Genomic DNA, 14,785 nt, shown 5'->3' with positions numbered 1-14,785 from the left:
GTGACAGGTGCTTGGAGTCCTGATGTCGATACCGGCTTTTGAATGGATGGATGTACTAGTCATCTTGGAGTTGCCAAATCAATAATAGACCCTGATTGGCTGAACACTGGCTTCAACCAATTGTGAAATAACTGCATGTCCACGAAGCTAATGCAGCTTCGGTACCGTCTAACTTTGCTCAATCAGCATGGTTACATCAAGGATTTTCTTGGGCCATGAAAATTGGTACGCTAAGAGCACCAAGTTTCAAATCATCGCCACCTCACTTCTTCGTTGCGTTATGTATGTTCAAAAGGGAAACGGTTGGAACTCTTTATTGTCCTCGATCCATCTATCTCGTGTACAGTTCTAATCTAAAATCGCCAATCTCTACAACCATAATATCCAGCCAGGTATCGAAAACAAAGCCCCTGAATCAAATATCAAACGCCTTTACCTCCCACCCTAGTGCCACTCAGCGTCGATCTTCTCCCAGTTGTCAAGGAAACTCTTGAAGAACTTGACACCCAGGCCGGGATCCAGTGCACCAGTAGTGGCGCGGATGGAGTGCATGCTGAGTTGTGGAAGACCAACATCTGCAGCTCGGACACCAATCATGCTAGACAGTGCCGGGCCAATGGTTCCACCGCTTCGAGAGTCACTTCGAATTTGGAATCTCTGTGTTCGGCATCCACCAAGCTCACCGGCCCGCTCCATAATAGCAGCGGAGACACTATCCGTGGTCATATGGGCGTTGGAGTCGTAGGTGATAGCTACACCAACATTGAGCTCCGGCACATGCTCAGGGAGATATTTCTCAAGGAAGTTGGGATTTCCAGCATGTGTAACATCGGCAGACGCGAGGAAGCTTGCAGACCATGTTTGTCCTTGAAGTCCTGGTCCATATACATCTGGACTAAGACTCTCGACAGTTCTTTCAACCACAGAGGGAAGAAAGTTTCCACGGGCACCCTGCCTCAGCAAGCTACCGATTTCTTCGTCGTCAAATAGAGCGACGAGCTTGATCCCTCCCTCTTCACTGTTTTCTGAAGATGCTAAGAGGGCTGTAAGGGCTGCCCAAGAACACAACTTATCATCAATGCGACCCGCGAAGATGAATTCCCGATCCAGGCCACCGGTCTGAGCGGGCTGAGAGTCATACAGCTCGAGTTCCCAGTTGACAATTGAACTATAAGATTGGATGTTGAGTTCCTTGGCAATGAGTTCAACCAGTCGTGGGGGCTGCGTGTTGACGAAAGAGCCGGCGGGTCCAAGAGCCTCGGTAGACGCACGCTGTGAACTCTCTAGGCCGATAATAGGAACGGCTTGAGTCTCAGCGTTGTTGTTCCCCATCATACCAACTCCGAAATGAGGCGCAAGAGTGGGGATTCGGGCGATGGGCCAGTCTAGCTTCACCAGCTTTACAGTCTTCTTCCCGGTTTCTTTATCATCGAGGATAACTCGTCCACCAATGCTGAGATCCCGGTCCCACCAGGTTGCATTGAGGGCTCCAGCATATGGTGCTGCTCCCAATTGAATGTATCCGGCCTTGACAGGCTTGGTGCTAACGGGCTTGAGCTTCGCGGCGAGAGCGTCAATGTGACCACCGATCATGGCAACACCATCTCCAGGCTTATACGCTTTACCAACTTTAAAAGCGATCAGAGAGCTCCCATTCCGAGTGACCCAGTACTTTCCACCAGGCTGAATCTTGCCCGACCAGTTATCGCGGGGAGAGAGTTGCTCATATCCAAGCGCCTTCAGCTTGTTCTCAAAGTAATCGACGGTGTGAAAAATCGTAGGGTTCTCCCGAAGAAAGTCGCAGAAAGGCTTGGTAAAACACTCAGGCTCCATCTTCTCAACCTGGCACAGTTTACAGGCCTGGCCGGCCTCAAGGTGCCAGTTGACCTGGCCGACTTCATCAGGCGCAAGCTTGGTAATACAAGATGCGCATACACGGTTGTCCTTCGTATCGCGGCCCTTCATATCTGAAATGATGAAGTTCTTGGAACTTTGCTTCGGTTCGGTCTTTTGGGGCGCAGTCGCATTGTTGTTGAGCGTAGCTGACGACGATAGCGCTTGTTGTCGCAACGATAGTGACGAAGCGCGGGCGCTCAGCATTGCAGGCGTAACCTGAGTCATTTTAAGGGATGAAGCTATGTGCAAGCTGGAGAATTAAATGAGACTTGTTGTCAAAGGTCGAAAGGCGGAATCGGTGAAAGGTGGAATGTGAAAGGTAAGGATTATCAATGCTTGGTTGGATATTGTCGAGGTTGAGCTACATATAACAACGACGATCTCGGAGCTACCTAGGTTACCTGGTCAGTGCGTTGCGTGACCTGCCGAACATGGGTCATGTGTTGAGATAAGGACAACAGAAATACAAGAACTTACCGTATTACCTACCTTCAGATAAGGCATCTAGTTAAGGTAGTATATTAATATCCACTGGAAGAACCTTGAAAACTCATGACCAGGCACTTCTGTCAGCACTGGGTTTATTTATTTATTTTTTATAGCAGAAACAATTAATCATCTCCCTTCATTCCGTCAGAATCGATTACAACACTGAAGCAATGCACCAATGCGACACCGTTAACAAAAGCATACAGCAATATATATCATATCGCTATCGATTTTCATATTGACCCTTGATGACAGATAGACCGTGAGCCAGCATCGAATACCCTGGTCATCGCAGAACTCAAAACATGAGTTACAAGCATCGCACGATACAATCTGTCGCATTCAGTATCATAATCAAATACACAAGCAGAAGAAATTGCGTACCAGTAGCATTGATTTCATGGGGTTGCGCCATCGTCGTGATTAATCTCCGCTCCGGGATCTTCAGATCAAACTTTAGTAGTGGACATAAGAGGAGCATGTTCCAGGCCAAGACTGACATATAATCAAGTAGTCGGATAATAGCCATAGATCGACCAACCCACGACAACCCTTTTCAGGATATGATTGCTTCTGGCGCAGGGCAAGCTGTGATGCAAGCGCATCACGTCTCCCAACAGGCGTCACCACTCTCAATTTTGGGCAAGATCGGATCTGTACCAAATCGGGTAGGGACTCTGTGGCCTGTATATGCGGGTAGTCGACCTTCCATAACGCCGTCATTGGCATATTTGACGATTCGCTTGCGAGCAGTGTGGATTATGGCCTCGAGATTGTATTTATGAACCCGGGAAGCCTGGCTCTTGTCGTAATCTTTGATGCTTCGCATGTAGGCATCTTCACGAGTCGAGCCAGGTGGCTTGAAAGTTACATGCTCTGGATCACCAAACTCGTCATCAGCGTCCATATATAGGAATACGATCACGATTTTCTTGCCATCCTTATACATTGAAGGAATCATAAACACTTTTTGACCAGCCTGCCTGGCTGTCGTGTGTTGACGAATCGGTTCCTGCTCACCATTCTCTAGGGCACGTTTGCGTTCCTCGCGCGAGACTGGGAGATCTTGGCTCCATACGCCAACTTCAGTCTTTCCGCCTGTGAAGACATAAGGTATGTATTCTGGGCTGTAGAGAGGTTTGGAAGATTCCCAGTCAGAGAAGATACTGGAGAAGAAGGACTCGCGTTGAGATTGCGTAATTGGGCAAAGGCTGAGAAGGTCGGTGGTGTTGTGGGAAACATCGAGCCAGGCAATAAGCAGGTCTCTTAGTTCGTGCCTTTCAAGATATGTTAGATGGCAGAAGTGTGTGATAATTGCATCGGGTGCGCGAGACGTGGTGATGCTGGAGTCTCCATGGAAGTCTTCTAGCTCGACGCCCTTGATGGGAATAAGAGCCATCTCGATGCTCTGATGAGCCATTCTGCCTTTTCTTCGATTATACGCGTATTGTAAAAAGGTTTCGTCTTCTCAGAATCGTTTTGTGATCTTGTTAGCAATGCTTAAAGAGATGAACGACATGAATCTCACGGGGAGATATAAGATGCGTTTTGATGGTAGACTCTATTTGTACGATGATCTTCCCCTCCAATAGATGCTATTGCCTTGGAGAATAGGCGTGAAAGTTTCGCCTTCCTTCCACTGTTCACAAACTAAGGTAAGTGTCAGGGTCAGGCGCTGCCTATTGACTCTCGGAAGGCACGTTGCTAACGTAAAGTCTAACATATCTAACATGGGACGGATGATCTCAGGGGTAAAATACAAAGGCTCTGATTGCTTCTCGTAGACGAAAACAATATAAAAAGTCCATTTCCAAAGCAATTCGATCGAAACAATATATGTGCATGTGAATGTGTGTAGCATATGTATGGGGGTATCTAAACTAGCTATGCTGAACAATTTACCAGGTAGGTATGCAACCAATCTATGGAGCACCAGCCCAGAACCAAATCAACGGTATCTCGAACTCGAAGATGCTCGTGCTAAATCTTCAGCCTCCGACATCTCCAGTAGGCTAACAGCCTCGTCGGCATCATCTTCATCGTCGGATTGTCCCAGCTCGGCAGCAGGGTCCTCACTGGTCTGTTCGAGAGGACGGCGCTTCTTCTCAAAGTCCTGCTTGTGCGCTTCGGCAAGCATGCGTGAGAATGTGCGTTTTGGGGGTGGTGGGGGCGCCACTCCTCCTGTTCTGCGTCGAGACAAGCCTTCTTCTGCTTGACCGGCTGAGACGGCGGTGGATTCGGCTGTGCCGTGGCGGGAGGGTGTTTCGAGTGAGGCAACACCTACAATGTCGTCGGGTTGGTGGCTGGCGACGGTGCTGTCCATACTGGCACGAGCGATGAGGGGCTCGATTCTATAGGGGAGGGGCACATCGCGGGAGGCCTTGTACTGAGAGACGTTTCCGCAGTGCTCATTCTCAACGCGGAAGAGAGTCCACATGCCTCGACGGGTGACTTCCATGAAGGCGACCATGAAGGAGACGATGGTGGAGTGCTGGGTGTTGTGGGTGAAAATGGCATAAAAGATCCAGGCAAATCGAAGGATAGGATCTACCACCATGATGAAGTAGTATAGCCATCGTCGCTTCAGGGCAAGGATATCTCGAAGACACCAGTGCCGCGAATTAGGTTGAAGAAGAGAGAAATCCATAAAAAGATCCCAGAAAGCTGGTGGTTGTCAGAAGTGTTTGCAAATAGTGAGGCAAGCAACTTACAGCAATAGATACTATTAATGGTTGAAAAGGTAATGAATAAAGCAAGATGCATCTTGGAATCATGTATACGGTAGAAAGACAGCATCACAGCAGCAATTATAGTCGCCGTATACTTGCCACCGTTGACTAGATGAGGAAAGACATTGCGTGTATCTTTATATCGACGAAGGCATTGTAAAAATCGCCAAATGGGTGGAAGAGCAGTCAAGAATCCAAGGGCCCGTGAGTGGCTAGAGTTGCACTGCACCGGATTCTGCCAGTAGTTGGCATACAAACAGAAGAATAGTTCAATATTCTGGGATTGTTAGTAATTGCTCGTTTTCAGTTGAGATTCTTTGTACTTACTGCGGTAGCATATGTAAGTGAACAGTAAATATCTCCGAGGAAGAAATCACGGAACTCGACTGGGTAGAGTCCAGCCAAGAGCAAACGCCACTGGTTCATGTCAGCAGCTTTCAACAATGAGTGAGGGAAGACTTACATGAGAATATGCAAACCAGCGCCGGCTTTTATAGAGCAATGTAGGGGCAGGAAAGAATAAAATAACAATAGTAAAGAAGATAAGAATAACTGGATAGTAGATGTACATGTCTGGGTCGCCATATCTACTAAAGTTCACCCACATGAAGAGGCCCAGTACCAAGAAGAAGAAACTTGGAAATTGAGCCAGCTCTCTCCAGTCTAGATGATGCCGCTGATCGAATTCAAAGATGAAGGGGTAGTTGACTTTGTTCTGGTTCCAGATTAAACAGTCAATGCAAAAAAGCGAGAACAGATAGAGCATGAGGAAATAGCCTCCGTAGATCTGCATGAGATAGCTCGTCCGCACGCGTACTTCGACGTCGTCATCGTACAACAGTTGTGCTCCGTAAATAAGGCCCTGGATCGCGAACACAGCACCAGTGCCAATGAGCAGACCATTCTGGAACATGCCGATTGACTGGTCTTCAGGCTTCTTGTTCAGACTGCGGAGCTTGCCAGCGGCTAGCTTGTGGTTACCGCGCTCGAAATAGCGAGCATACAGGTCTTCCACCGTACGAATGTGCCCCTCGAGTACATCGCTGTTGACAAACCATGACTGGTTGACCTTTTCGTTGAGATAACGATACGGAGGTCGGGCATTGACAGCCTTGTCATATTTCTTGTTGAGCTTTCGAAATGCCGTGCGGTTAAGCATTGCGTATGACTTGAGCAATTCAAGCCCACGATAAAACTCTTGGAGTGCGAGTTTGAGCTTGCGCTTTGCTGTGCGATATGAGACTTCGTGTTGGGTCGGGCGACGGATGTAGTCTCTCTCAGCGTCACCCACGACACCACCGTTGATATTGGGTGTCGTGTTCATCTTCTGCAACGCCTTCGTGTTGGGTCCGATAGGGAATATCTTGGACTTGATAGGATCCATGATCCCATTGAGCTTGCCATTGGCGCTATCATGGGTTCCTTTTTTCTGAGGATTCTCCTCCCGGGCTCGCTCATCGGCCATCTCTTGAATTCGACGGTTGCGCATCTCGTGGAGCTGTACTCTCAAAATGTCCAACCTCTGACCAGCCTGTTCTTCCTTCATCTTATAGAAACTCTCAACCTTTTCAAGCTCTGAATCGAGGAAGTCAAAGAACTCTCGCTCCCTCTCCTTAACCAGGTCGAAGTTCTGCATGTTGATATCAACTCTGCGGTCGCTTTTTGCTGTTGATTGGTGGGTAAATAGTCGTCGGAGGTGAGAAGGTGAATCCTGAGCACCAGATTCGGATGGTTTCTTGGTCGAGTTGTTTACGTCCGGCGATGCAATTGTCGATACGACACTGGCTGATGATGTTCGTCGAGGATCAATTCGCTGAATATTTCGTCGCATCACCTCGGTGGGCCCAACAGTAGCAGGCGAAGCGGGGAGGTCGCTCTCATGATCATGAACTTTCAGCGCGGGCGCAGGTAATTGAAATTCGGCATGTTTGGTCTCGCCAGCCAAAGGCGACGGCTCAGGTGGTGTGTTGACAAAGCTTCCATAGTGTCGGTTGTCGCCCGAATCTGTGAGGGACTCGTTTTCGGCGGCTCTGCTTCGCGGCGTGGGGATCGACCTCGGGGGCGCAACGGCTGCTACCGATGGAATTGTCGCAGAATTCAAAGCCGTGTTCTCTCTTGTAAACGGTTGTCGCAGTGTTGCAGGCGAAGCAAATGTGCCTGTGCGAAGCTGCCCAAGACCTCGAGGTGTTCCATTTGCACGAGCAAGAGCTCTACCGACAGCTTTGATGTGCTTCTTCCCTTGTTTGTAGTTGAGGTACTTGATGCGCCATTCTACACGTTTAAAGTTAGTTTTTTATCCAATCTACAAGACAATCCTTGGGTATTTACCAGGCACAGCTTCTCGCTCGAGCTCCTTGGCGAACTTCATGACAGCTGCTCACAGCCGAACAATAAGAGGACTATAAACCTGCAGCATCTAAAATTTGGATGAAGGTCGCTAAAGAAGTTAGGGGTAAAAAAAGCTTGGGCTTAATTAAGCTCGTGGAAAATTTGTTGGATCGCGTCAAATCCGTCAACGTGCCCCTCCCTGGTGATCATGAATGGATTCGACCACTAGGGTCAGGAGCTTTGAGTTCAGATGAACGAATGAATTGCTTTTGACGTCAGTGCACGAGGTCCTCACTAGAGAGAAACGAAACGAATCCGGTAGCCAAGACGGGGAATGACTTCCGCATCAGCATGGGTTATTAGGTGCCGAATTACCCTACACAAAATAATTGAGTTCTGATTTTTGAGGTGAAAGATGATGATAATAGCCCAAGGAAAGGATGCTTGGAATTTCAAGTCTTAAGGAATTTGACTGTGGCGAATTAACCCTTATTCTGCTAACCTAAACTTGAGTTCCGAGGCCACAGCTGGCTTACAACTCAATCCAACGAATGAATTATTGCCGCCCCCAGCGGTTGGATTTCGAGTTGTTGAATAAACGACGATCATTAGGAACACAAGAGAAAGAAAGATGATCTCACATAAGATTTGAATCCGATTTTAGAATTATGCGGTGCAACCGTTGATATCTGGGTTTGACGTTCAACGTGTGCATCCAAACTTATCTCAACGTTGAACTTAATGTGGTTTCTTGTCACATCAAATGGTGATGCAGACTACCATATTACATAAAGCTATCTGATTGTATTCCGATGCATATTTAGCAATTGCAGTGCGATAGAACTGACTTCTTGACTAACACAACGATGCGAGGATCTACGTATACTTGCCAAACTGTTACCGAAGATGCCAAGTGTATTCCAAAATTAAAGTTGTGACATATGCTCTGTCTTTCCCTCGATTCTATTCTACGCGTAACATAACTTGCTTACAAAAGGAACCTTATTGTTATGCCCTGTCAAGGTTTAGAAAAACACTTCAGTAAACGCCCGGCGGTGTAGTATCCGACTCTGCCGACCTTTGATCTATCAGGGACAACGCAGCCGAAACATAGCTTTTGCTGACGTGTTAATCGAAAGGTCATCAAAAGAGGAAATGATCAGACCTAAACTTTGGTGAAAAGATGATGTTCCTGAAGTTTTGAACACATTATGTTACTATTGACTCATAGTGCTCAGAAACCACCCCGTGTGCAACAACGAATCGGCAAGACTTGACACACACAAATTTCAAGAACAAATCGAAATTTCTCAAGACCGAATTAGAGAGAAACGTTAATATGTGGTTAAATTATGGTCCCCCATCAGGACGAAACAACTGAGGAGCTCACACCGGCGAGTTGCAATTGTCGTCTTGAGCCTCATCACCTCGGAGCGCTGGGAAATACCCACTCGTGGCTACTAGGTTATCACCGGATGCTTCATTCCATCTGAAAAAGGTAAGATATTTTATCAACATTTGCCTCATTGTATCGAGATTTGAGGGGTTTATTACTCCCTCAACAGAGACTTGACTTATATGGACTTCTTCGCCAAGCACCGGCTCAACGCTTGATCGACTCTAGGAGCTTGAACTTTCCTAGTCTCCCATCTAGAAACCCACTAAGTAAGGTCCGTCCGATCCAGATCTTTCATTCAGTGACATTGATGACTTCATTATTACCACGTGTGCTGTATCTTCCAAGACATGTTCCTCGAGGTGGCTGGGCCGCCGGATCAACGGCTTAACGCTCAAGAATCCATTGTCATGACAAAGAGAGGAATGTTTAGATAAACAAGACATATAAACAACGCATGGTTCAGCCAATGCATCACGAGAAAAAAAACTACATCATGGTGAAACTCAGAACCATTTGTTTTGATCGACATGTTTTACCTGGTAACGCAGCATTGCTGCCGAACATCCGAGTCGATTGGGTAGAAAGTAAACAAACTGTAGCATCATGAGAGCAATGCCATTACGACAACCGTGGAAGCTCTGACGAATAAGGAGATTGAAAATGCCAGTTCCGGTTGCCAATGCGAGAAACGAAACAGTGTTCCCCGCATCGTTCACCCACACTATCTATCAATCGGTGTGATTGAGATAAGACCTCGCATCAACCTACAAACACTTGTTTGGCGAATCGAAAATTTTGTCTCTCAGCCGAGTTTGGTTCCCGTGAAGATCTACCTCAAGCTACCATGCGCGTACCAAGGCTTGACATGTGGCTAGGTGCTTATGGCATGGGCATCTTTTCAGCTTAAGCGGAACTGCATCCCCGGACAAACTTGTGTGACAGTGCGTCACTGTAGCTTGCGGACTGGACTTGTAAAGCTTGAGGCCTGTATGGACTTTCGATGACCACTCAGCGAACAACACACGGCTTATCGATATTGGGTTGCTTGTTTAAGCTGCAGCCTTGTGGTGCCTTGTTCCTTGTTCCTGGTGCCTTCGATTAAGCTCATTCGAGTTCATCGGTCAGCATTGCCAACTCACGATCATGAAAGGATTAAACTTTCAAAACTAACATCGAAAGCCAAACTTGTTATTCTGTGTGGCGTTTCGATATTACCACCTTAATCCTGCTTATGTTGCAAATCGCATCCTCACGATACTGCATGCGTATCCCATCGCCCGAAGCTCCGGGGCCTTGCAACTTAAACAGAGTGTTATATCGATGACAAGTTGGAATGTACCTTGTCTATACGTGGGGATTGTAATTCTCTTACACACCCTCCAGAACGGCACATTCCTGAAAGGGCTGAGACTCCCGGCAGATATTCCTGCATGACGCCGTGTCACAAACTGGAAAACGTGAAGGTTTCCTCAAGCTTCCACTGGTTGATAAAAGTTTCAATGTGAACGCCAATTTACATGAAATAAGGATTATTGATTTGCGACAGGGATTGCCTAGTCGCAATGGAGGAATTCTCCCGCCGAAAGTGAGTTTTGGAAACGGAAAATCATGGAACGATAGCTGCGAGATCGAGATCGCGAGCTGTCAATGGGCCCTGATTTTCTTTTGTCTCCTGAATTTTATCGCTTCCTGATGTTTCATCCGCGGAATTGGTCTTGGCGGAAGCTTCGGAGACCAGGTTGTGCCAGGATACTGGAAGACTCTGTGGGCCTTGGCAGCAGGAAACCAAGGAAGCCATCACGGATATTCAGGCACATAACCAGAGCTTTGACTGCTGTAGTGCAGTTAACGCTCTTTATCTCGCGTGATGTAAGAGAGAAAGGTCGAGTTATCAGACCAATCAGCTAAACCCTAGCCGTCCATCCATTGCGGCTCCCTAAAAGCTTTAAGCTCAAGGCGCAAGGTTAGCTTGATAGTTTTCAAGTTTTGCTGGGCTCATTGGAGCGGCGCGGACAGATTTCGAACGCTCCAGACTTTCGGCAACCAGATATCCGCTCAAGTAGAGGCCTGAGAGACGATAAAGGACCGAGATTGAGGATTTTTCTATGAGATTCGCCACCAGATTCCCAGATGAGATTATCAAAAGACGTGAGGATCTCTGTAAGTGTAGTGGCGGCACGAGAAACAAGGCTCTTCACATTGACAGCCTTGGCCTTGACAAGGACCCTCACTCACGGCTCGAAGAGATGGAACATGCATTGCATCTGCAGATTCGAGTCTCCATATTCTTGGCGAGTCGGTAGTACGGAGCATTTTTGTGGATCAGTTTTGTTAGAGACTTTTCCCTCACAAGCCCAGAGGGCCAAAGAGAATTCGGCCAAGGCGACACTATATCAAGTTTTCTGCTACTGTTGTGTTCGTGGTGGTTCTCTTCTCTCAACTCATTTTGGTGCATGCAGCCAGCAGCCAGCCCACACGGTCATGGCCGAATGGCACCCCACGTCTAACGTGGAGAACCTCGCGCGCTTGCGAAGCGAGAACGGATGGATACCAACTAACCAGAACTCAATTGTAAGTTGTGGCTTCGGGACATTTTTTTATCGATGACAACGTGAAGCCGTTTCCAATGGAGAGAAATCGGCGCCTAGAAAGGAAAGGATCAGGATGGAGCTGACGCTTACGTGACGTGACTTGAAATGGAGATATTTTCTAATGAATTAATTAACAGCGCATTGTATAAATCTGGTCAGGGTCAATTGGATGATGAATGGGATCAGAAACATGGGAATGATTTTCCGATCCGTTGCCCGATATATCGACCGGTGGCAGCATCGATAACTTGGGTTTTGTTGGTGATTGACGCAGATGCAGGATGATCTGATGAATCAGACGTCAAGGTCACTTGCTTACTTGCTTCGGTTCCTATCAAATGAAGCCTTTGACAGATCAGAGAGATATCCACAATGGTACTCACTCATCAGTCAGTACATTACAACGATTACGGTGATGCGATGGGTGCCCCGCCCGCTGCTCATCCTTGCATTTGGGGTCGGGGCCGGTCTATGTAAGCCTGCAGTTTCCCCAGTTCCCGGAGTCAAACGGAGCTGAACTGAAGGACAGCAGCAGAGTGGGGTGAAAAGCCAGAGCCAGAGACGGTCAATCAATCAACTGAAAGATAAGACTTGTCCCTGCACCAGGTCTAAAACCCGGTGAGAGAGTTTAGATTAAGCTCAGCTTTACAGGGCTGCGCTATATGCAAAAGAGAAAGCGGGGAGATGATTTGGTCGAGATTTGATTGAGAGAAGCGAATAGAAGAGAAGAGTCAACAACTGAGATGAGATCCATATCTTAGAAGCGAGGTTGTACACCAAAATTCCTACCAGAAAACATCAGTTCATCCGACACCACGGAGGGGTTCTTTTTCTTCGACAAGGGTCAATCTGTAGGGAAGCTCACCAATGCGCTTACATGAACTCCACGCATGGTCTGAGTAAGGTCTTGTAAACCTAGGCTACTGTAGGTGGTATTCTCTGCTGATGCAAGGGTATTGCATTTGTCGGTAAAATATGGAGGAGGTAATTACAGTGAAGCCATCAACTGTTATGAACGCCATCTTCTCACAGCCGTTGACAAACAAGCCTCAAAAGCCACTCGTTGTGATATTCCTCACCCTTGAACGCCAGTTGTCAAATCGAATTTTCCCGCATATAGTTAACGCCAAACTGAATTCTCGGTCCCGAGCGATGGGTTGGCTGTAAAATGTATTATGTTTGTACTGCGGCCGCCTGCACGCAGGTCGAGGTTGCACTGGATCTATGGATGGGAAGTTACTTCAAGGCCCATGGGTCTTGAGATTGGCCAAAATGCCCTCTGGGAAGCCCTTTCGAGTCTAGGAACTTTCCGCATACTGGTTAAGACATTCGCTTGAATAGACGATTGGATCACATGGGAATTTAGTTGAAGCCCATGCCTTTCGGGGTCCATCCAATAGCTAAGGCTCTACACCTTCATCAACTCTGATGGTGCTGTGCCTGGATTTTGTCTCAATGAAGCTGGCTCCTGTAATTTCTTGATGGTATGTTTTCCCATTAGCCTCCCTTATCTGGAGTAACAATGCAAATGAACGTGGGCTTGATAATGAATCACCATGCCGATGTTTGTGCGTTTGACCAATCCAAGCTGTCCCTGCTATTGACTAGGCGGTATGACTGTTCCTCAAGGGTCACATCGGCTTTTCTCGTGCTACCCTTTTTTGTGTTGGGCCATATGTTCCAGTTCTGAAGCTTCTTTGTCGTTATGGAATTCCTGCGGTACCCTTTACGCGGGGCACAAGCGTAAGGAGAGCCTCTACTGGAACGGTTTCTTTGGATGCCTTCAAGTATTGAGACCAAATTGGCTGCAGCTGCTGTGAGAGAGACGAGAGTTTGAGCCAACCGCTTATGGCAGCTGAGTTTCAACAAAGACGATCTACTAAAAAGTTAGGTTTTCGCGGGATTTTGTCTTTGATGACTGTGCTGCGAGTACACAAAAGTGACCCCAAACCCCCACCTGCATCTGGATCTAGGGATTGCAAAAGAAGGGCAATTCTTGGCGCGGCTCAATGTGTGCTGCAGTAGGGGCTCCCACGTCGGTCCAGTAACTTCAGTTCTGCGAGGGTGACAATGAAAGTGACATCGTCTTAGATGTCTCGAGATGCTCACATCACCCTGACTGTTGGTCTCGTCAGCGTCCCTTCATGCAAATGGCCTCCCTGGCGGGCGTGGCATGCTATTTGACGCATTGTCAGCCGCTACAGATTTGTTGCAGGGGTGTGTGAGTTGAGAGACTCTACAGAGGCGATGGCGAGTTAACCAAGAAACAATGGAATAGTTGACTATTTCTCTTGCAAAGGTGAATCACTTTAATTCAAATCACGGTTGGTTGCGATATGGAGAATACGACAACCCCAGTCATCGCATTTGTTGATTATTCTCTTTCCCGTCGCTTATCTGCTAATTAATGCAATGCTAGTCTGGTTCAGTTCAATTCAGAATGAGAGACAAAAGCGCCTCAGCAACAAGCGGCTGCTGCCCTACGAGACGAGTACGAGGATAGTTAGAGCAGCCTGGCCAGACCAGGCCTTGTCGACATCAACCTTAGCTAGTGTCTACCCACTTGGCCTTGCATGCAAGAACATGACATCACGGTCGATTGCAGGGTCTGATTGGATAGCGCACCAGGCTCTTCTTCGGTGGTGTGCCTTCAGCTGGCCCACGTTTGGGGGACGCCAGGGCTGACTTGTTCTAGCACGAGTTGCTCGAGTTGGAGTTGAAACTGGGGAGTGTAGGAGACGATGTAAGAGGTTGATGATGGGCGATTAAGGACCAGCATTTTAATAACGTGCCAACAAATCTGTTGCAGACCAAGGCATTGGATAGAAATCAAGTTATTCAGCATTAATGGGAAGCGTCGGTGACGAGACGGATGTAACAAGAGTGAAGCAGCATCACCAGCCTCAGTCACGATAACACCCCATGTTCCACATTCTCTTCCCTTTCTCACAAGCAATCATCACGAAACATCAATTCCTTTCCGGCCAGAATTGAACTCCAATCTGCGTCCTGTAATATCCCCAACCCGGAGACCAATGACCCTTTGCAATAGGCCAAGACAGCTGGTCTCGGCGGCCAAGAATTGACGATCTCCAGTTCGGCATCATAGAGGTACATTCAATTCCCTTACAGACAGCCGCTTCCAGCACATTTCTTCGCGCTGAACGTGCTTCGCCCTTTGACCTCATGCCCATGTTCACCTCATGGAAAGTGTCCGCCTGCTAGCGGTGATCCACCTGCAGGCGACCACCCACTAGCGCTGGAACCCACTAAGCCCACCCGGACCTCACCTAACCTAAGGTACCCTCCGCTTGGCTCCCCTCCGTGGCCCATGCAACGTTGGACTGCTTGGC

At 47.8% G+C, this 14,785-nt stretch overlaps 3 protein-coding genes across 3 annotated transcripts; all 3 read right to left on the bottom strand.

Moving 5' to 3' along the window:
• Positions 1–262: 262 nt before the first annotated feature.
• FOIG_03501 (uncharacterized protein) lies at positions 263–2,313 on the bottom strand. Its single transcript, XM_031201390.1, has one exon. The coding sequence runs from the start codon at positions 2,119–2,121 to the stop codon at positions 445–447; it is 1,677 nt and encodes a 558-aa protein (XP_031068914.1). The 5' UTR covers positions 2,122–2,313; the 3' UTR covers positions 263–444.
• A 676-nt stretch (positions 2,314–2,989) lies between these two features.
• Positions 2,990–3,805, bottom strand: FOIG_03500 (uncharacterized protein; the record flags this gene model as incomplete). The annotated part of the gene is made up of 1 exon (XM_031201389.1): positions 2,990–3,805. The coding sequence occupies one exon, from the start codon at positions 3,803–3,805 to the stop codon at positions 2,990–2,992; it is 816 nt and encodes a 271-aa protein (XP_031068913.1).
• A 122-nt stretch (positions 3,806–3,927) lies between these two features.
• On the bottom strand, positions 3,928–7,841 carry FOIG_03499 (uncharacterized protein). Its single transcript, XM_031201388.1, has 5 exons — positions 7,443–7,841; positions 5,578–7,385; positions 5,442–5,531; positions 5,097–5,391; positions 3,928–5,049 (listed from the first exon to the last, which is right to left on the bottom strand). Exons 1-5 carry the CDS (start codon positions 7,480–7,482, stop codon positions 4,334–4,336), a joined length of 2,949 nt encoding a protein of 982 aa, XP_031068912.1. The 5' UTR covers positions 7,483–7,841; the 3' UTR covers positions 3,928–4,333.
• Between the last annotated feature and the right edge of the window lie 6,944 nt (positions 7,842–14,785).

This window comes from Fusarium odoratissimum (genome assembly GCF_000260195.1).
Source record: "Fusarium odoratissimum NRRL 54006 unplaced genomic scaffold supercont1.4, whole genome shotgun sequence".
In the NCBI taxonomy this organism is placed as follows: domain Eukaryota; kingdom Fungi; phylum Ascomycota; class Sordariomycetes; order Hypocreales; family Nectriaceae; genus Fusarium; species Fusarium odoratissimum.
The sequence above is the reverse complement of the archived record's forward strand: the minus strand, read 5'-3'. Positions and strand labels throughout refer to the sequence as shown.